The 22,553-nt window shown below is 45.7% G+C and overlaps 1 protein-coding gene across 1 annotated transcript in view; it reads left to right on the top strand.

The window, feature by feature from the left end:
* The window catches only part of ADAMTS17 (ADAM metallopeptidase with thrombospondin type 1 motif 17), a 157,601-nt gene extending 135,343 nt beyond the window's left edge, over nucleotides 1-22,258 (top strand). The window contains exons 23-25 of the mRNA XM_050309744.1: nucleotides 1,313-1,465; nucleotides 15,158-15,335; nucleotides 17,538-22,258. Coding sequence (XP_050165701.1) covers nucleotides 1,313-1,465; nucleotides 15,158-15,335; nucleotides 17,538-17,689 — 483 coding nt within the window. The 3' untranslated portion in view covers nucleotides 17,690-22,258. The remainder of the gene's footprint in view (nucleotides 1-1,312; nucleotides 1,466-15,157; nucleotides 15,336-17,537) is intronic.
* The last annotated feature ends 295 nt before the right edge of the window (nucleotides 22,259-22,553 follow it).

The following is a 22,553-nucleotide window of genomic DNA, read 5'->3' as shown; positions in this document are numbered from 1 at the left end:
GGAGCATTTCAGGGCATGTCTGTTTGCCTGCCAGCTCATAAACGCTTGTCATTCACGTCCTTCAGCAGGGCAGCGGGTCAGAACTGCCCGGGTTGTGTTTTTAGGATGGTTAGACAGGCATGCTGAGATTTGCCCATCTGATGTCGTTTCTATCAAGCTGATGCTTGTTCCCAGCACAGACCCCCTGGATGGAGAAGCTTCTTGGAACACGTTCAAAAGACCTCACAGAGTATCTCATCTCTTCACTGTTTATTCAGTGTCAGATCAACTGTCTTCCCCCTGCTGATCCCCTGAAGGGGAGAAACTTGACATGCCAGAGGAGGTTGGTTTTTATCTCAGCTGGTGCACAGATCATCTTTCCACCCACCTGTCCCCAGTGGCTCTGCAAGAAAATGCCTCACTCTTCACCGCTGCAGTGGCACGAGAGGGAAGAGCAGGCAGAGTGGGGACATGAATTTAGGAGGCTGTGGCAGCACCAGCAGATCTGGTGCTCTGTTACCAACCTGGTTACTGAAAACAGAAGTCTGGTTTCCATCCCTGCCAGTGTCATTTTCCCACCTGGTCAAGGAAATCAAGACAAATTCTCCATTAAGACAGATTTTCCAGCCAACCTTTGGCAAAGATAGCAACTGGTTGACCAGATTTCCCTGCTCTTTAGAAGCTGCTTCCATAGAGCCCAGGCACAAAAGCATTTGTGGGTAATTTTTGCCCGCTCCCATGAATGTTGGTTTGTTAAAATCCTTCAGAATTAACAAAGTGATGGAAAACCATCATACAGAAAACCAGAAAGTGAAGGTGATGGATGTGTTTCACGTGAGAACTGTGATTTTTGCCATGATAAATCCAATCTGTACTAAAGAAACACGTTTATAACAGTGGTCCCACGCTGCTGTGATTTAAAATTGCATTTATCACCACCATTTATCACCCATCATACATCAAGGGATGTGGCAGCTCTGTGCTGTAAATCTCAGTATGAGCTTTCTCAGCATGGATGATGAGCTCTTAAACACCAGATTTAGTGGGTTTTTTTCATCTGTAACACCAATTCCAGCAAAGAGCCAGCTGATATTTTTCAAAGAAGGGTTTTTTATCAGAATTGCCCCTTTTCACGAGTAAAATATTTCACTGGCAGATACAATGCTTTCCAAATGACTCATTTATGAGTGGCTGAGATTATTGTAGTAAAATCTTACAGATTATCAGTTTTCCTCAGTGTTCACCCCCCCAGCTTTTCCTCTGAGCTGTGTTAGCAAGGTAAAAGTTGTCGTTTCTAAGCACCCTGTAACAAACCCCAAACTCTGTTTTGCAGTGCTCAGCAGACTGTGGGAAGGGGATCCAGAAAAGAACAGTGACCTGCACAAACTCTCAAGGCAAATGTGATGCAGCCACCAGGCCGAGAGATGAGGAGGAGTGTGAGGATCACACAGGCTGTTACGAGTGGAAAACGGGCGATTGGTCCAAGGTAACAACAAATTTAACAACAAACACTACCTGGTTTTTGTTTTTTTTATAAGTGCAAAGGTGCTCATAGAGCTGTCTGTATTAATTTAAAGTTTTAAGGAAGGGTTTTAACTGGCTTTGGAAAGTATTGCTTGGCTTTAAACCCACCCATTACGCCATTTACAAACCAAACATTGCAACAGAGGCTCATGAATATGACCAAGTTTTAGAGAAATGTATAAGAGAAATCACTTCAGAGAAAAGTATTCCAAGCAGGATAAAAATGAGTGTGAATTGACAGCTTAACCATCCAAAGGCAAAATCTACACAAGGCTCACACCACAGGTGGACTTGTTGTCAAAAAGCTGCTTTATAAATGATGCTGAAAGTGCTTTTCTTGTTTCAAAAAGCAGACTCTGAACAGTTCTAACAGATTGAAGTCTATGGAAAGGAGTGCAGTGAACTAAGGAGGTGTCCTGTGTCCAGCCTGGGCAAGCTACAAAGCAAATAGCAGGATTTTGGTTCCCTGGAGTGTAAATATGTTAAAAAGTTAAAAGAGTTCAGAACCTGCTCACTGAGACAAGGGGGGATCTCTCAAGGGGCTGTGGAGAGTTTTGTGTCCCTCAAGGCATCACTGTGGAGCTGAGAAGTGATTCATCTGGAGGTTTGGGAGAACCATTGCTTAGCTGAATAATGCTGGGGGGAGGCACAGGGAAGCCTGAGCAGGGACAGAGGGTACTGAGAGCACTCCCAGCTCCATTCCCTCCCTCTCCCAGCTCCATTCCCTCCCTCTCCCTGCTCCATTCCCTCCCTCTCCCCTGTGCAGCTCCTGCATGCAGAGCCAGACAATACACTATTTTATTACCAGGGGGTCAAGAGTAGCAGCTGAATTTCAGCCTAGTCTGGGACTTACCCAGTCCTAGACTCGTTCCAACCACCTGCAGTCCGTTGATTGCTGACTCTGCGTTTGCATAAAGAACTGTAATTTCCCAGTAATGTTATAGTCCAGTTTGGGTTTTATCTTATCTTTCTAACTGTCCTGTTCTTTAAAACAAAAAACCTACTTTGTGTTCTGGAATGTACAGAATGTGCAAGAAACCACTGGGATACAGTAGCTGCACTTCGCTTTCCAAAAACCCAAACTCCAGCAAGCAAAATCCAAGGAAGCAGAGGCCCAGGATGGGCAACTTGGCTTATCAGGGACTGCATTTTTTTGGAGGAATTGCAATTATTTATGTATCTGCCCTGTCAGAGATACAGGGGTTTAATGGTGTCAGTGCTGGAGAATGCAGGAGGAACCTGCCACATGCAAAGTGTCTGCATTTATGCTGAGCCAGGAATTTGTACCACAAGATGTTTAGAGTATTGAACATTGTTTTATTCATTACCTGGCACTCAGAGCCTGTGCAGGCTGGCCAGAACTAACAGTCCCCACGTGCTAACAGGTGAGATAACGTTATTTAGTTAGTTATTTATTTGTGGAATTTTAAAAAGCTTTGGTGTGCAGATTGCCCTGGATTCTCTTTGTAGGGAGGAATATGAAATAATTGTGTATCCACTGATTACATGGATCCAAAGTTCAGCATTGTGTGAATAGTTCCAATCTGATAAAGACCCTGGCTCGCTGCTGGGGAGGCTGCACTTGTACACTGGTCACAGTAAATAGAGCTGCTGATAGATTTAATGTCTGCCTGTGAGCAGGGCAGGTTCGGTGCAAAATCCCTTGTTATTTGTGATTCTTAACTCAGGGGCAGGATCTTCCCTGTGCAGGAGGGCACAAAAAACTTCTGTGCTGCATTTTGTGTCCTGCTTCTGTCTGCAGAGAGCTTGTGCCAGTGCTCTGCTCCCCAGGAATTTCACCCTGTGTGAGTCCAGCAGGATGTTCTTGGACTTGGATTTGGTTTATAATGAGCACTTAAAATTCTAGACATATTGGTTAATTCTGACTGGACACTTAGGTCACACAATTAGATTCTTATTCTCTGAGTAGAAGGGTAAAAAAAAAAGGCACCACTGGATTGCTAGAGAAGGGTATGGGAAGGGACAGTTCTTAGAAGAGAATTTATTGTTCCAGAAACACAGATAGCTGAGATGTTTGGTGTGGAGTTCAATTCTTCACAAGTCCTGAGAGGAGGGTTTTCATCATGAGGATCCAGAATGCAGGGCTTGGACTTAGGGGGACTTTACAGCTATCAGCAACTCCAGCTTAAAACAACTCCTCCTTTAAGGACAAAGTCTGTAGAAGTTAGATTATAGTGAACTCTTTAAAATTCATCCTTCCAGGGCAAAATTCCACGGTAAAACGTTTGTTCCCAGTCCTGTACAAATCACTGTGAGGAAGCTTTGTGCTGACTAAGATGGAAACTTTTTCTGTTAACACAAATTGATCTCAGAACAAGCAACAGCTTCGTGCAGTTAATTTCCTTGTGCATTTGTTATTTATTGTTAAGAATCATCAGGGAGGCAAGATTGAGCTAACAGTGGTAATTACCACGGATTAAAATAACGGGCTTTGATGCTTTGTGTGCAAACAGCTTGCCTGGTGATTTGGCCTCTGATCCTTCATTTCCCAAACCAAGATCCTTTGAAGATGCCGAGAAGTCGTGTGAGAAAGAGGCAGAACCTCATTTAAAAGAAGTCAGGCCCAGATACAACCTGTAAACAGAACAGGCTGTTTGGGTGGCAGTGACAGAGTGTTATTTTTGTATTAGCAGTGGTTGTTTTGCAGAGCACACGGACTCTGGGTGTGAGAGGACAGCTCCCAGCCCCATGTAAATAACTCACTCCTGACAGCAGTGGATGTGGTTATCCTGTGTAAGATCCTGGATCCTGCTGCATTCAGCAGATGGGCAGCAGTAAAACCTCCCAACCTGTGCCAGACAAGTTGTGGTTTTGTGTTCTCAGACCCTGTGTAGGGGAGGTGAGGGCTGGAGGCAAGGCTGTGCCAGTCTAACACCTGCACCCACCAGCCCAAACCTCGTCCCCTGCCCTCAGCAAGGGCTCTGCAGCCACTGCCCATGCCCTAAGCAAGAGGAATTCTATTCCATTTTCGCTCAGGTTTATTTGCAGGTGGTCCTTGCTGTGTGTTGTAGCTGTGAAAAGCTTTTGGAGCTCACTGAGCAGGTTCGGGGAGCAGTCCTGGCTGTCATGTTTGAATATTCCCAGTGTATTTGCAGCACATTTCAAGTGTTGCACGAGGAACTGATATATCTCCTTTGCTTTGCAAACACATAAGGCTAGGTCTGTAAACTTAATTTAAATGTCTTTTTAGCCCAGTGCTTGAGATCAACAGGCTGTGCTGTAATTCTGAAGACAGAGAGTTGTTCTGTTACTGCGAACCTCCAAATCTTCTCTGCATTGCTGACACTTCTCTTTTAAACCTCTTGTCTTGAAGAGATGTAATTATTATTTTTTAGCATTTAACTCAGCATTGGTATTACAAGGTTCATAAATAAACTGTTTGTGGCCCCCAGGTCTTTGAACCAAAATAGAAAGATGGATTGCACAGTGCAAGACCCACCGAAGGTGTTAACCTGAAATGATTCTTTTATTGTTGCCTGGATTCTTTAGAATTGCAATTCTTTATATCATCCTTTTTTATATATGATGCAATATGCAAAAGGGAGTCCAAGCCATCTCCCATCCAGTCCTTTCTTCCAAGAGGAAATTCCACATCCAGTTTGCATTCAGCTAAAGAAACAAACATCTCTGTACACTCGTTCTACTTTGAAATAGTTCCTCCTTGTTTGAAATCTGAGCTGTTAAATGTTCTAGTGCTGGAAGCGTTTTTGCATTTTTGCTGTAGCTGTGCCGGTCAGAAGAACAAACACAGGTTGCTCAGTTTCCCAACACTTGCCTCAGCTTCCCAGACTGCTGAGAATGTGCCTCTTGATGCTTTAGCAAGACAGTAGTTCATTCTTTCGTGATGAATTATATTTTTGCTGACAAACTTTCTGTGGAGGATCCCATTCCTGGGAGGAATGCAGGCAGCCTGGGAGCAGAGCGTGTCTTCACGGGCGTGTGGCTCTCTGGGAAGCTGAGCAGGACTCACAGCCCGGGGCTGCACCATTCCCTGCTCCAGGCTGGGCTGGAAGGAGCAGTTTCAGGACTCAGCCTTGGCACTGGAGTCGTGGAGGACGTGTCCCTCGTGATGTGGGATGCACTGCTGGCCTGCTGTGGGCAGATGGAGTTTTGCCTGCCTGTGGTGGTGACAGATCTGCGGTGCTTGAGGGTGAACAGCACCAGGGGCTGCTTTTTAGCTACCCAAGACTCCCCCTGTGTCCTCAGCTCTCTCCCTTTCTGCCCCAGCAGTGATGTGACAGGGAACAGAAGGCTCAGGGGAGACCTCCCTGCTCTCTAAGCCACCTGAAAGGAGGTTGTGCTGAGATGGGGTTGGGCTCCTCTCCCAGGAGACTGGCCATGGGATGAGGGGAAACAGCCTCAAGTTCCACCAGGGCAGGTTCAGGGTGGATATTGGGAACATTTTCTTCAGTTGGAACAGGCTTTCCAGGGAATTGGTGGAGTCATCACCCTTGGAAGTGTCACAAAGTCAAGTTGAGGTGGCACTCAGTGCTGTGGGTGGTGTTCTGCCAAAGGCTGGACTTGATCCTGGAGGTCTTTTCCAACCCTTATGGTTCTGTGAAGGCATTCACGTGCACAAGTACAAGCCAAGCCTGTTTTTTGAGTTCCTTTCCCCCAGTTGGCCTTTGGACTCTTTCTAGGGGGGGCAAGATTATACAGCAAGAGCAATTCTGCAGGAGATTTTTATGGATTTTTCTTCATTTCCAGTTTCACTTAATTGTCTGAGTATTTTACATACCTCAACATACTCTAACTCTGCCCTGTGGCTGCATTTGGAGCCAAGGGCAAAGAAGGGTTCAGGGTTCCCAGTTATATTTTTTTTTTACTGTTCTCCTTTAAACTGGTATTATGTCAAGGAAGGTGGAATTCCAGACTCCATCATTAGCGCTGACTTTCACAAGGGGCATTTTCAGCTCCATGGGTGGAAGTTTAAACATGCAACTTCTGTCCCTCAGGCAACAATTTAGCTCATTAACCTGTTATATTACCTGGCCCAATGAAAAGATTTTTAGAAGAGGAAGGACACATAGGAGCCTTGCAGCATGTTGGCTTTGCCATGTTTTCTCTTTGCAGTTACAGTAGGTGCTCTGTAAATACTAAAGCCTGTGTTAATCTCAGATAACCCAATGTAAATCCAGGGTAACTGTCCTTCATTCTTCTCTGCAACCCACTGGCCACAAGCCAAGGATCTCACTCAGCACAGTGGGTCAGATATCAGTCTGTCCTACATTAGTGTAAATCCAGATTAATTCAGGCACTTCAGTTCATGCAGGCTTGTGCCAGTGCCGTGCAGAGCAGGATCTGACCTGATGGACTGTGCAAAATCTGCGGGTCTTGGATAGGAACCATCCCAGATCCGCGCTCTGAGGTGACAATAAATGTGTGACACCTCAAGCTGGGCTTCAGCTGGGAGAGAAAGTAGAGGAGAAATCTTTTTTTCTATCACTTTGCATCTTTTAGAACCCCCTGGCACAACTTTTCACTGGATTCAGGAAGGTTGTACGCTCCAGAAACCGGACAGCACTAGTGAGGATCAGCTTGGCAAAGCGTTACATTAAACAATGTTCTTGTTGCCAAATAATGTCAGCAGTGATAAAGCACATCTGAAAAACCACCTATAGCCACCTGCCCTCCCTGAGCATCAGTAGCTGCCAATTCCTTTACAGTATTTTGCTGAGCCTATGGGTTTTCATCCCAGGAGAATATTAACAATAGGGAGAGGGAAAAAAAAAAACACAACCAAATTTCCTATAAGAAAAGTGCTGGCTTTGTGCCAGACATTGAGGTGTTTCATACAGGAGATCAGCAGTCATTCATCACAGTGGGTGGTAACAAGGATTTGTAATTGCAAATTAATTGTTCTGGCAGGATTTCAGTAGGTCTTATTCTCTGAGAGATAAACCCTCAGCCTTGCAGTGCACCAGAAAACATGTTGGGGTTGGGGTTTGGTTTCTTTCCAAAAGTACTCTACAATCTTCCAGTGCCAGGAAGGCATATTTTCCAAGTTCCAAATGATTGGGAACATCAACAAAATCCTCTATATGCCTCGCTTTTAATGATTAATTCCCATTACATGATAAGAAGAGTAAATCAAGGACAGCTGTGGTTTGTGAGGTGTATTCAAAGCTGTTACAAATATAGAAGCAAAACTGCCCTTTGTTCTAACATTCATTACAAATTCATGGCTTGACCCAACATCTGTTTATGATAAACTATGGACAACTTGTTAATTCTTCGTTAAGGTCATAACTGAGCTCATCTTCTACCTTGGAGAAAATAATTTTTCTTGTTGAATCGAGAGAAAACTCTGCAGGAGGGATGGTGGCTTCAAACTGCAGTGGCACAGCAGAGCTGACAAACCCTTCCCTGCCACTTTGCCTCAGCAAACAGCCTCATGATCTGTGTGCATTCAGCAGCACTGGGAGGTTGTCTCCAGCCTCACTGGTGCACACCAGGTGTTCTCCAGAAGGTGGTGGAGCTGGATGTGACAGGAGAGGACCCAGCAAGCTCTAGGATTCAAATCCTCTTCTTCTGTGCTCCTAGACATGACCAGGAGCCAGAGCATCTGAATCTGAGTCCATGGGCTGCTCTGAATTGTGGCTCCCTGTGGTTTGTTCCTCTGGCCCAGAGTTGGTTGTATCAGCCAAGCACTTTAATTTGCACAATTCATCAGTGAGGTGAATCCCACCCCTTTTGCTCTTTGATTCTCTGTCCCCACGTCTGTGGGATGTCTCCAGCTGTGCTCAGAGGGGTAAATGTTGCATTATGGCACCAGAACAAGGTTGAGCTTGGTCTAGGCCTGCTCTAACAGCCAGCCCCGGTCAGTGCAGCTCTAGCTGGAAAGCCAGGCATGGATAGGGAAGAGATGCCAACTGCAGTGCTGGCCATGCCATTCCCCTGGGCACTGCTGGCTCCAGGAGCCACTGACTGCTCCTTGATTGCACAGCAAATTGCACAGCTCACCTCTGCTGGGGACATCCATAGCACAAATTATTCTGAAGGTTCCTCAGTAAAGGAGATTGTACTATAAAAAGACCAGATCAATCAGTGTTTTGTTTGAAGTGGAGCACGTTCTGCCTTGGTGTTACTGTCTCATATTCCAGTGCAGCCTCCAGTGATCCTATTAATTGGAAGAGTAAACTTCCCTTTTTTTTATATATATTTTTATTTTAAAGCCTGGTCCATTAAGTGCATTTTTTTGATGGAGAGTTAAAGCCTCCACACCAAGATCAGTGGATTGGAAATGAAATTCCTTCATGACTATTTTATGCTTTCCTTTTAATGTGAAAGAGAAGAAAGAGTGAAAGACAAGCCTGTTCAAATGTATTGGCATTCATTTTCTCCGAGTTACTTTTGAGATGTTACAGTGTCTGGGATCATGTTTTTAAAACATGTGAGCATTTTAAATTCAGCATTTAAAGTTTGTAGTACTTATGTGGAGAGGATTTTCCCCTCGAGTCCTTACAGCACACCATATATATTATTAGCAGGGACTGCTGCAATTTTGCAGCCTTTCCAGTAGCCTTCTGAGATTTGTAATGACTATTGAGGCATTAAGGTGACAGTCTCCCAGAACACCTTTAAGGGGCAATTAATATCAGTCTGCTGGTGGTCCCTTGATTGGCTGTGCAGAGAGATGAAATGCAGTGTTAATTAGCAACGTGTCAAAGCTGAGTAGCTCCACGTCTGGAGAATGCTCAGGCAGGACTGAGATGGCAGAGATGAGCAGCCTCTTGCTGGAGTTAAATAATCCTGAAGGAGTCCTTGCTTTAATTACTTCTTTTAATAAATTGCATTGAGGTAGCATTGATCATTAACTGATGGATAACTAATAATAACTAATGATGCATTCAGTGGGGCTTCAGCTCCCAAGATTCTCTTCCAGGCTGGCATCTGGGCAGGACTCAGGGTGGGAGTAGAGCTCAGGTAGCCCCTGAAAGCCTTGCACTCGCTGCTGTGGGATGGGGAATTGTGAACATCCAGCCTGGCCTGAGTTCTGTGATCCCAGGGTTACATGGCTGTCCATTCCTGTCTGGGTTACTTAAAATGAGCTTCATTTCACCTTTTACACTTGGAGTTTTTCAGGTGGAATAAGCTCTGGAGTATTTCCACTTTGTACCTGCACATGTAGGTGACATGCTAGAATGTGGTACCCCGTGGGCAGTACTGCATCATTTCCCAGCTCTGCTTGATCCTGCTCTTGAAATCCAGTTTGAAACCCTATGAGAAGTAAATTCTACCTGAGTTCTAAGCTGGATTAAATGACATTTCCTCCTCAGCATCCACCTGGGCTCCACTGCACAGGTACCTGGGGGCACTGTCACTGCCCAGAATATTCATGTGTTCAGCCCTCTGAACTCTCTGTACACAAAGCAACTTTTCAGAATGGCAGAGTCAGCCTGAACTGTGCACTGAGACAAGCTGGGTGTGCTGCTCAGGTCTCGGGGTCGAGCAGTTTGAAAGCACCCCTGTAGGCAGTTTGCAAAAATTGCTTCTCCCTTTTCCTGCTAAGACGCTGTCACATCAGCCACGAGCATTTGCTGCCATCATTTATTGTTTCTTCCCATACTGAGTCAGAAGGGTATGCTTTTTTTTTGTTCCATGGCTAAATTAAACAAATCAGTCATTTCACAAAAGTTTCCAAATGAAAGCTTGCTGTAAGCAAGACCAGATATGTTCTTTTACAGATCTAGGGTTCAAAAAGGAGAACAAAAAAGAAAAAGAGGAAAAAAAAAAAAAGAAAATAACAAGGAAGCTTGAAAAACAGCTTACAGTTTGCTTCAGGCTGATTAGATCTTATCAGTGAGAAGGCAGATATTTCTTTCTTTAGCATGATGCCGTGGTGAAAGTTGACCTGGTGTTTATGGAAGCGTGTTGCACACTGCTTTTCAGCTGGAACTGTGGAGTTTGAATTAGTGATACTCATAAAAAGCCTGATGTGAAGGTGTGTGGAGCACTGGCTTTCAAAACACACTTATGTATATCGTTAAGATCTCGGGAAATGGAGCAATTACAGGACCTTTTGTCATTCATCTCAGATGCTGGGTCAGAATGTTATCGATAGGAACTTGTCTTGCTTTCTTTCTGACTTTCACAGAGGCAAGAAATAAGCCCCCTGAGGGAAAAAAACACTCTCCCCTGCCCTAACACCTCGAAATAGTTGAACTCTGAAGTCAGTAAAGCGTGACTGGATCACTCAGTATTGGAGCTTTGGCCACGCTGTTGTCCTTGGCTTCAGCAGCTTGCAGCAAACTGGGGACAAACCAGTATCTTTGAACGTCAGATGGCTGCAGAGTGATGAATTTCAAGGAAAAATACATCTTGCCTGCAGCTTAGCTGTGACTGTCATCTTGAACTGTGTCTGCCTCCAAGAAACCAGCCTTCTAAATCAGGGTTGGCTGAAGGAGTGCTGTGCCCTTCTGCTGGAAAAAGCAAGTGTCTTATAAAAAAAGGGTAACATCTGTCCCTTAGAGGTTAGAAAAGTGACATTTTAGAGGTGATGTGTGGTCTGAGTGTATCCCTGCCTCGCCAGCAGCCCCTCCATGATCCCACTCAGTCCTGAAGGGATCACAGCCTGTCCTGAGGGATCACAGCCTGTCCTGAGGGATCACAGCCTGTCCTGAGGGATCACAGCCTGTCCTGAAGGGATCACAGCCTGTCCTGAAGGGATCACAGCCTGTCCTGAGGGATCACAGCCTGTCCTGAAGGGATCACAGCCTGTCCTGAGGGATCATGGCCTGTCCTGAGGGGATCACAGCCTGTCCTGAAGGGATCATGGGCTGTCCTGAGAGGATCATGGCCTGTCCTCTGGGGTGGAAAATCTGTACCTTTTCTGTCCCCTCTGACAACACAGGGGTTCTTTGGCCTGGTCTCTCTCATGTGTTCCTGAGCTCTGCCCTGGCTTCATCCGTTCTTTCTCCCCTCTCTGTCTGTCTTTTGTAGATCAGGAGTTGATGAAGGCCCTGACAGATCTCAGCGCTTGCTGTAAATTCATTCTGTTTTAATACCTGATATTCTCCTGAGGCGTTTGCTTTCAAAGCAATTAGACATCTGTCAGCACCTTTGGTAGGGTGCAAGCTTTCAGATCAGTATCCTAAGGTGGAAATAGCATTCCAGTCAAAAAACCAGAGCTCGCTCTTCAGGTTGGAGTTTTGCAGTGAGTAAATCTTCTTTGAGCTGATGAATGCAGCTGCTGCCTTGACAATTTGTGAGTTTATTTCCTTCTGGATATCCCCACTGGTTTGCATGTTACTGCCAAAGAATGTGAATTGAGGCCTTTTTGTCTTCCTTTTGCCTTCTCAGGCAGTGTTTGAACTGGGGGCTCTCGTTAGGTCCATTTTTGGTAATTGTTCATTAACCCTCTCTATTTTACAGTGCTGAGCAATACTTTGATCTTTGCATGGGGGTGGATTTCCACTTTACAATGGCTGTATTGTCAGTTTAGGGCATTATGGTTAAACTCCATGAATTCTGCACGTGCCATTTTCCTGACAGGGATCTCTGTCAGTACCTGGAGGAAGGGAAAATCCACTTTTCTTTTTGTCACCAGCATCTCTGCTCAACCCCTTGTCCAAGTCCCAGCTTCCCAGAGGAGGCAACTTGCTGGTGGGTTTTCCTTAGTGAATCCAGCCCCAAAAATTGTTCTGTGGATTTGCTTACTTGCCCCATAAACATTTGGGAACAGAGAGCCTGTAGCTGTCCAGAGGAGGAGGGAAGGTATTTATGGGAATTTGCTGTTCAGTTGGAGTTTGATTTTTATGCCTCTTTTAATGATCTCCTCTTTTCATAGTGCAGCAGTAACAATTCCCCCTTTGTATGTATTCTGTATCTATTCCTACTTCCTACTGAAATTCCTAGGAAAGAGACTATCCAAGTAGAGAGTTGAAAATTTCATCTTAAAATAAGCCAGATGTCCACCCTTCCTTTAGCTGCCAAGCCCTAAAGAGTTCAAGAAAGATGTTAAAATCTGTCTTCCTGGCTGTGAAAAACGAATTGCATAGCACAGGTGATGATCCCAGTCTCCCAGGAGAAGGAATAAAACTGCTTTGGGGCAAAAGCTCTGCTGTTATTTGTCTGAGGACTGGAGTTGGCAGCGTGTGTGGAAAAAGGTTTCACTGCCTGCCTTCCTTGCTGGTTACCAAATGCAGAGCCAGGAACACAGACAAAGGCAGGTGAGTGTTTGGACGTTGGTATCTGAACACCTGATTCACCTGATGAGAAAAATGCTGGTTTCTTCCCTTTTTTTCCTTCTTACCCCGCCCTGTCACCCTCTGTTAAGAGCATTTGTAAGCACAGGGAGCGCTTCCAAGGCAGAGGTTTCAGACTCACCGTGTTCCAATCATGTGAAGGAACCCCCTGGCCTGGGGTGTTTTCTGCCTGTGTGATAACAGCTCTTCTGTTTGTAAAAGGGATGTCCAACTCGCTCCCCTTGCAGGGAGTTTGGGGAGGATTAGGATTAGGGAAGCACTGGGAAAGCTAAAAGTGCCGTTGAAATCCTGAGGATTAGAGGTTGCATTTGGCCAGTGATGTGGAAGGGCCTAAAAGTTGCATTTCTCAGGATAAAAACGGTTCACTTCAAATCCAGTGGGTGGATTCCAGGCTGGTGGAAGTCACTGAGGGCACAAAGTGCTGGGGAAGAGCAGAGGGACACCCAAAACTAAGGGAATGCCCAGATCTCACTGCAGAAGCTCAAGTTATGAAGGGGGGAGTTCAATAAGGGACTTTAACAATTGCTTTTTGGAATAGCTCATTCTAGGGAATGGAAGGGGAAGGGTTCATTCAGCATAATCCTAAATCCATAACTACTGTTGAGGTATTAATAGACAGTGACTAAATCCAACATCTGAAAATTTAAGTGTAGAAGTACCTGTCATAAACTAGTTGACCCTAAATTGAAAGAAGATTGTAAACAGAAAAACCCCAGAATTATTTATTTTTTCAAAAAATTAGGTTCCAAAATACATGTAGAATTTTAATATAGCACAACAACTGCCTTCAGAATTCAAACATTCCAGGTCCTGGAGAGGGCTACATAGCTGGAAACAGGGAGGTAAAGCTGCACCCCAGGATGACTCAGTGGCAAAGTCCACGAGGGGTCTGAGCCAGAGGTTGTTCCAAATGGAGAAATTCAGTCCTAGAGAAAGGCACTGGGAGAAAAAATAGGAGTGAAAAGCAGTGGAGCACGGGGGAAGATTAAGAGATGGGCAAATACAAACTTGGTGAGTTCACCAAATATAAGAAATGTGTTTAATAAACTGTCATTGATGTGAGTGACTAAAGGAGATAATCAGATGAAGAGCAAAGTTTTACTGCTGTGTCAGGTGGTCTTTGAGAAGCAGTAGGGGTTTCTTGTGGTACCTGCAGAACAAAATGACCACATCTTTGCTGTACTCACCTCATGGATGGCAGAAGAGGCCTACACACATCCTTGTGTGTTACCCTTGGGTGCCAGTCTTACAACATCCACACTGCACACACATCCTTTGTACTTGGACCTCAGTCCAACCTCAGTGCTGCTCATCTTCTGAGCCTCTTCAATGTTTGGCATTCTCCTTTTGAGAATTACCACTCTGAGGTGATGGTGTTTACCAGGGAGAAAGCTCCAGTGTCCTGGCTTTGGTCAGGAACAGCAGAGGACAGAAAAAATATCATCTTTTTTACATCATCCTATTGATACCTCCTGAGTGTTCCCTCACCTCCTCCTCTCCCCCATCATTTGCTTGCGTGTGGCTTTAGCAGAAACAGGAATCTTACCCAAGTCCTGCAACCCATTGTTTCTTTATGTTAAATACGAGGTTCTTTTATTGACTCCAGCTGGTGCACCTCCCTGTGCTCCCTGTGTTTGCTTTATTAAAACTGAGCAGCGTGCAAGTAGGACATTGTAAATCACAAATGACTGGGCCAGAGGAAGAGGGAGGGACTCCCATTGTAGGACAACAAAGAGAGCACATAAACAACCTGGGCCTCCTGGCTGATGGCAGCCAGAACTCCTGGGTAAAGTTTGCAATCGCTCCCAGGAGGACAGACAAGTGCCAGACAGTTAGCAGGGATGGGTGGGAGGGAATGCTGGAATACCTGATGTGTTCTCTCCTGTCTGAGGCAGAGCTTCTCAGAGGAGCTGCCAGCCTCTGCTGCAATCCTGGGATTTATCTTAGAGCAGTGCCTGGCCATGGTCATCGTGTCTGTGGAGGAAACCTTGTTGGACCATCCAAGTCTTGGAGAGGAATTTTAAACCAAGGCATCCAGTACCACTCTGTCCCTCCTGGAGAGGGAGGTGGAAGCTGCCGGTCCATAATTAAGCAGTGCACATTTTCCAGCTTTGCCTCTTCATGGCCAGTGCAGGGAATTGCATTTCTGCCTGCTTGAATCCTGGGCATCCACAGGGACAGTCAGAGTAGACAGACTCAAGGCAAGTCCAGACAGAAAGACAACAACTTCCTTCCCCGTGCCAGCAGAGTTCCTCTGCTCAGAGCTCCCCCGAAGGTGCAGAACCATCCTGGACAAGCACAGCAGCCGTGTGAAGGTCCCTGGCTGACAGGGTTGACCCTGCTGTTGAGTTCCCAGCACCACAGTGAGCTGCTGTTCTGCTGCACGCTCAGCTGTGGCAGTGGCTTCTCTGTCCTCTCTCCCCCAGTGCTCCTCCACGTGCGGGAAGGGGCTGCAGTCGCGGGTGGTGCAGTGCATGCACAAGGTCACGGGGCGCCACGGCAGCGAGTGCCCCGTGCTGGCCAAGCCAGCAGCCTACAGGCAGTGCCACCAGGAGGTCTGCAACGAGAGGATCAACGTCAACACCATCACCTCGCCCAGGCTCGGTGAGTCGGGGTCCTGGGGCGGGAGGGTGAAGGTGCCGCCTGGGAAGGGCCGGGCAAAGCCCGGGGTGGTGACAGTGGGGCTTCAGAGATTGCCCAGAAATTAGGAGAGGGCACCCCCAGACAGACTAAAGCTCCAGTGTGGGTATGTCCTGGCAAATCCCTGCCTTAGGCTTTGCCCAAGCGCTCAGCACTGGGGAGAGAGCACTGGAGAGAGCAACAGGAGCACACAAATGGTGGGTGATTGATTGATTGATTGGTTGATCACAGAGGTGAGGCAGCTGACAGGTGTACCTTTCTCCATCACAAACACCTCCACACTCGCCTTGTGCTGCAGTGAGTGCAAAGTGTGATCATTTGTTCATCAGTGCCCCAAGGGAACTGCATGACCTTGAAAAGTAGAGCATCAGTGTTTGGGTTTTTTCCCTTTCATCTGCTGCCACGTGAATGGGGTTTGATGAATTGATTTGCCCAGGGAGGCAAATCAAGCCTCTTCCTGTGATTTTCTGTCTCTGTCCTTCTCCTCACCCTTCCTGCATCCCCTGTGCCCCTGGCTGAGGTGGGAATATGGTGATAAGCCATCTGTTTCCTGAAACACCTTAACACTGGATTTAAAAAAGGTCTTGTTAAGGTCTCTGTTAATACAAATTTGTGGGAACCCCATGATTTTCCACATCATATTTACTCAGTTTATAAGGGGATAAAAATATAAATACACTTTCTTTCCAAACTTCATCCCTGTGTGTTCAGCCACAGCTCCAAGAACCAAGTTGGTTTCTTTACATTTCACGCATTATCACCAGTAAGGTGAAGCTGAATTAATGAATCAGCTGCACTGACACAGCCACATCAGTGCCTCCCATCATATTTTGGTGCAAGAGTGTGGGTTGTAAACAATGCTCTGAGAACTTACCAGAAAGAACAACCTCCTCCCTCACAGCTGAGTGGGTCTCGTAGGCTAAGAAGCCTCTAACACACCCAAAACACAGAGCTGCTAAATAATAGAGAACCATTTTCTAACAGCACTGCCCAGTGTTAAATAACACTCAAACTAAGAATGGACTTCAAGCTTCTGAACTGAAATTTGTTTCCCAAAAGTTTACCAGATGTTTAAACAAAAAAAAAAAAAAAGGGGGAACTTTGATTCTTGCAAAGTCAGTCACACTGAGGGGGCTTCTAACCCCTCTTGGTAAAGAACATGTGAGAGCACTTCCCAGATATTTTAGCACTAAGAACATAGTGGAAGGAAAACATTTCATTTGAGAAGTAAGCCCTTGATACACTGATGAGACAAGAAATCCATCCTAATTCACGTTTTAGGACAAAGCAATAAAACGCTCACATGTTTAGAAGACTGAGGAGGCTCGAGTCCCTGCTGAAAATAATCTGCAAGTAATTTGGGATGCTTTTGTTTCTAAACCAGGCTTGGAATCACCAGGGCCAGAAACAGTGATATTTGATATTAACAGAAAGATATACCATTGAGTGCTTTGCTCTTCTTGCTTATAAACAATTCTAATTGGATTATCTTTAAACAGAATTTTCTGTTTTCTGCAATGGAAACATCACCAAAAAAAAAAAAATTACACAGAAAAAAATTTCAGTAGTCTACAAAACCCATGACTGCCTTGTCCCCACTCAACAGTGGTTTTCATCCTGGGTAACATTTGCAGAAGGATTTAAATGTGGGGGTCACCTCATGTGTTTCTTACATCTGTGTCTCACTGAAAAGGGGTTTACCTGTCTCTCAAGCATCTGAGCCATGTCACTGCCCCCACATCCTTCCTGTCTTACTTCACAACTTCTGAGGGACCTTGGACCTCTAAAATATTAGTCCTAGCCTTGTTTGTGGCTCATTTTCTATTATAGAAAGTCTCACCTCAGATTCATCAGGTCTGTCTCAGGTGTTCTTTCCCATTGACTGTGAGGAGTTCCTGGGCTTAAATCTGGGCTGATGCTTTAGTCATTTTGTTCATCCTGGCCTGTTTGTCCCTGAGACAAAGCAGGAGCAACCTGAGGAGGTTTGCATGTCCAAGGAAAGAAGGAAGCACTTCCAAGATGCTTCAGTAGCAAGAACATCGTCCACTCCGCGGTGCTGCCAGCGAGGGTGGCCCCCTCTTCCCTCAGGGACAGGGGTTTGGATCACACCTGCCATGCTGTCCCCTGCCTAATGTGGTAGTTTGTGCTCTGTTCTCTCCCCCAAAGCTGCTCTCACCTACAAGTGCACGGGGGACCAGTGGACAGTGTACTGCAGGGTGATCCGGGAGAAGAACCTGTGCCAGGACATGCGGTGGTACCAGCGCTGCTGCCAGACCTGCAGAGACTTTTATGCAAACAAGATGCAGCAGAAGAGTTAATGAACCTGTGCTGCTTCCTGGAGTATTCCAGCTGGTGGTGTGTAAATCACGGACTGGTAGGTCTGAGTACTGGAACTTCACGAGTTGCTACAACGTGCGGTGGATCCCAAAGCGAACCCAGTGAGACTTGAAACCAACCCTGCAGACTGGATAATACCAAAGTCATCCGCTCATCCACCTGAAAAACAACAACCAGAAAGGGTCATCTCAAGGAGCCAATCGTTTTAGAGTGTTTTTGACATCCTTACGTTTTTCATTAATGCTTTTTACTTTTAATATATTAAATCACCAGCCACTGGATGGCTTGCTACCATTAAAGGAAAGGACAAGAGTTGCAAAGCGATCACTTTGGATAAGGTTGTGGTACCTCCATGGAGGAAGGCCTCTGGCAAAGTAATTCAGCAAAGGTAGAGACATTACTTAATCTTTTAATCTTGGCTTTCATCTGATGTTTTCGACTCCCAGCAGTTATCCCACTGTAGGGTGGGCTTGGAGGGACGTGCATGAATGAAAGGCTTAATTTAAAGAGAGGATTTGCTGTAAAAGCTTTTTAAAACTGATAGCAGAGGATGGACATCTCTGAAAATCCTACAGAAAACTTAGTATAATTATATCCAACGTTCCAAGTCGTATTTTTAGAGCCACTAATAGGGACTGCTTTTCTTTCTAATTTTAAAAAACAATCCTCTCTCTCTTTCCTCCAGAATAATAGAGTTTCTTTAATGAAGCCTAATTTTTCTCTGGGCTTAATGAAGTGGAAGCTTTTTAACAGCCGTAGATAGTGGGTTTTTTAAACAAGAACCATTTACATGAGATGGGAGAAGCCAGAAATCATTCCGTGCAGTAGAGCTCAGTGAGGGATTGCTTGGCCTAATCTCTCTCCAGTTTTTAGCAGTCAATCAGATAATGAGACTGTTGGTTTTTATGAGGACCGTGAAACTGGATAAAGTTGGAACAGAAACTGGATTTGGAACAACCTTTGTGAAAAGGACGTAGTGGGGAGCACAGCAGGTGTCTCCTGTCCCTCGGCTCTTGAGCACAGCTGAGGTTTTGTAGCCTTTTGAGTCGAAAGTAGTCAGGGATACAAGACATTCAGAGTGTAACCTGGAGCTTGTGGAAGCCCTAAAGCTCAGACTCCCACTGTTTTCAGTAAGGGCTGGGAGTCTCCTGGGTTCTTTGGGTGCTCCCTGTGCCCCTGCTGTGGTGCTGTCAGGTTTGGTGCTATCGGATCGGTGCTGTCGGAGCGCTCGGCAGGTGCTGCACACACGATACCCCCCTCCATGTCTCTGCACTTTAAACCAAACTCCTCTCTGTGATGTGAGGCTTGAAACAGGAGCTCTGCCCAGGTCAGGGGCTGTCCCCTCTGTTGTCACACACAGATCAGTGTCTCCCTATCACACCTTGCTCCAACGAGTATCATTTCCCGTGCTGGGGCCCAAGGCCAGTGGGGCCATGGTCAAGTTTCAGCTCCCTCCTCCTGCCAGGAACAGAGCCCTCTGGATAATTGCAGCTTTGTGCTCGCTCTAGAACTGCCTGGGACTGTTTTACTCCTGGGGTCTGAGCACAGAACCGAGCCCAGCTACTCCCCTGGCCCCTGGATTGCAGCTCCCACCTGGCCCCAGGTTGTCTTTGTTGCTGTTGTCTCTTTTTTTCAGTGCAAAGAGGGATAAAGACTCTTAGTACCAAGCATATCTTTAAATCAACTTTTCCCTCCTTGTGGCAATCCTTTCCACATCCAGGACCTCACTGCAATAACCCATTAGCATTTTACTAAGGGCTAAATTTTTCAAGCACAGGAGGAGGATAATGTTCAGCACAGACTAACACTGTGTGGGCTTCACATTTGCATTTCTGCTCATTAGTGCCAATGGAGTGTGTGCACAGCAGGGCTGGCCTGATGCCAAAGGCACCTTTGCACACCCTTTTTTCTCAAGTGTCTGTCTTAAACAAATCTGCTTTCCGATGCCTCAGATGATTTTCTCTGTCAGGGAAATGATTCCAGCTTGGGTTTTGTTGTACTGGGTGTCTTTTTGGCAACTTATAATCAGGATCAGACCTCTTTTTTTCTGCTAATCCCACCCTGTCACCCAAACACGCTACTCAGAGAGTAATCAGTGGAAAACGTTGCAGGCAGGGGTGACAGGGAAGATTTAGGCAATACCAGGGTGCTGTTCAGTGGTGCAAATGAACAGGTAGAAGAACTGCTCAGGAGAAAGTTCCAAGAGATCAGAGCTTGGAGGACCTGGTTTATATTGCTAATTCACAGCAGTATTTTCCCCTTTGCCTGCAGTGACACTGGGATTGTCCCTGCTGCCTCCCTGCCCCCACAGCCACCTCTGGGTTCCCTTACACCCCTCACTCAGCTGGGAGTTTGCTGTTTTTCTCTTAAGGGGCAACATTTGCCCACGAAGTGGCCCAGCCCACTGAAATGCCACCCCCTTGCTGAACATTTGTGGCGTTAGGAACGCTCAGGCTGGGCTGGGGAAGGATTTGCCATCGAGTTTCTCCATTTTCTTGGCACAGTAACACGTGCATTTTATCATTGCTGGGAATCAAAGGTGCTTTTCAACAGCAGGGAACATTTTCCTTCTGGTGCTGCTCTGTCACCCTCTCTAGGCAAAGGTGGGCTCCTGGAGAGGTGCATAGGAGAAGGAAGGATTTTAGTTCTTCTGTTTTTCAGTAATAATTCACTTCTGGCCACTGTCCAGAGCAGGATACAAAGCTAGTTAGAACCTGTGGCCTGTCCCGCTCTCCTGGGTTCTGGACCCAAAGGACATTTGGGTCCGAGTTCTGGGTCTTACCTAAGGAAACATGAATTTACAAGGAATTTTTTCGACTGTCTGAGCACTGAAAAAACCACCTCCCTTGCTCTCACAGATTAGCATGCATCAACCTTTTATGCTTTAGAATCAAAACCCAACATTAATTAAAAACTGGTGGCGCAACACAGCTCCGTGTTATTCCATTCTCTTACTTCAGATGGTGACAACCTTCCCATCTTCTAATAGCCAGAAAAATAGCAATAACAAATTTAATTCTCTCCAATACTCCTGCACTTCTGTTGTGTATCATTTTATAGGAGCTTTACTGCGAATTCACAGCTCTACTCTGCCCTCAGTTACCACATTCTGGTGAAAAGAAAAGCTGTTTGTGTCAGTGTATCTATGACAATACTTTTTTTTAGTTGTTGGTAAGAGACTGATGCTCTTTTGATTACAGTGGTGGTATTTCCATATTGTAAACAATACTCTGTACTGTTACTAAAGTACTGTACATTTCTAGTTGCACAATTGTGTTATTGAGTGTAGATTCTCACTATCTCATGTATGGTGCTATTTTTTGTTGGTGGAAAAGAATCTTAGCAGTCGATTATTGCTTGATATTTTATTATAATACAGGGATATATTCTCCATGGCAATAATATCATTTAAGTTTTCTCATTACAGAGTGAAATGTATATATTTTTCCATTAGCTAATTTGCATATGTACTGTATCCATGGTAATTTTCTTCTTGGTGCTGGTTATAAATAGAAAAGATAAAAACAGTCAAACTGAATGGAACCAGTTGTAAATGAAAGCAAACAAAAAAAAAATAGGAAAGAGGATCATTTCATTTTGAACAAATTGAGGATGTTGAGTAATAAATTTATTTTTTCCATGACAACTTTAATAAGGTTTCTGAACTTGAAACAAAAATGCAAAGCAAACCAAACAGCATGAAAATGAAGAGAGAGGAGTGAAGCTGTAAGTAAGTACATTGTGCATCTGTCTAATACTGGACTGAGACTGGGATTTGGTTAAATCTAAGCCAGTTTTTCAGTAGCTGTGGTCAGTGTAAAAGGACAGTGTAAAAGGCAGTAAAATCCTGGCATCTCAGAGTTCCCAGTGTGTGCTGATAAATCAGGAAATAATGGGTCTTGTCCTGGTCGGGTTGCAAAATAAAGCACGGGATGTTCACACCTGAATGATGCCTTGCAAGGTCTGTGCTCAGTGACACAAGAGTAGAAAATTCCTGTCTGGAAAAAGCAGGCCAGGCTCTGTTTGGGATACCCCTGGGTGTGCCTGAGCTGGAGTTTGTGCCTGGGGAGTGGGACATTCCGGAGGTGCCTTTGGGAAAGGTGGTTTTTTTTCCGCGTGTGCGGCGCCTTTGTGATTGTTGGGGAAGAGCTCCCCAGGCCCCACCTGCTAATGAACACTGCTGAGCATGTGGGCATTGATACTGGAGCTATCCCATGCCTTGGGAAGGTCTCTACACAACCTGGCTGAACACTTCCCTGTGTGAAATAAATGGAATTACTCCAGTGCTGAGTGCTTTGGGTGTCTTTGTTGTAGGCCCGAGGCAGAATCTTTGTGCCGTGTAACTCCCCCCCAGCATGGTAATGATGTTTTTGGCACAAGGGTACACCTGGAGGATCCTCTCTCATCCCAAAGATGCCACTGTTTGTGTCCTAGTCCAGCTCAACCCTTGTTAAAAGGACACTTCTTGGAGATGGGAGCAGCATCTTCCTAAAGGAGCCCTAAAGGCTCAGGAATATGGTTGAGTGGTGGACTTGGCAGTGCTGGGTTAAGGGTTGGACTCGCTGATCTTTTCCAACCTAAACCATTCCGTGCTTTTATAACAAACCAAAGCCCAGCTGGTGGGAGAGTCCTCCTCCCCAAATGACTTCCAGCAGCGCGGTTTTTGCTCCCTCCAGTAACGGAGCTCATTTACTGATCTCACACTGCCGTCTTTGTCGTGGCACTACGTGGATCAGCTGCCTGGCTTTCCGAGGTTTTCCTTAGGAGACACCAGGCCCTGCTGCCATCACACACAACTGTTGACAGCAGCAGAACTGCTGGAACCCCGTCCAAGTGTTGCTGCAC

This window comes from Myiozetetes cayanensis, unplaced genomic scaffold, assembly GCF_022539395.1.
Source record: "Myiozetetes cayanensis isolate MyiCay16 unplaced genomic scaffold, myiCay2020 scf14, whole genome shotgun sequence".
NCBI lineage: Eukaryota > Metazoa > Chordata > Aves > Passeriformes > Tyrannidae > Myiozetetes > Myiozetetes cayanensis.
This window is presented reverse-complemented; position numbering and strand designations above follow the sequence as displayed.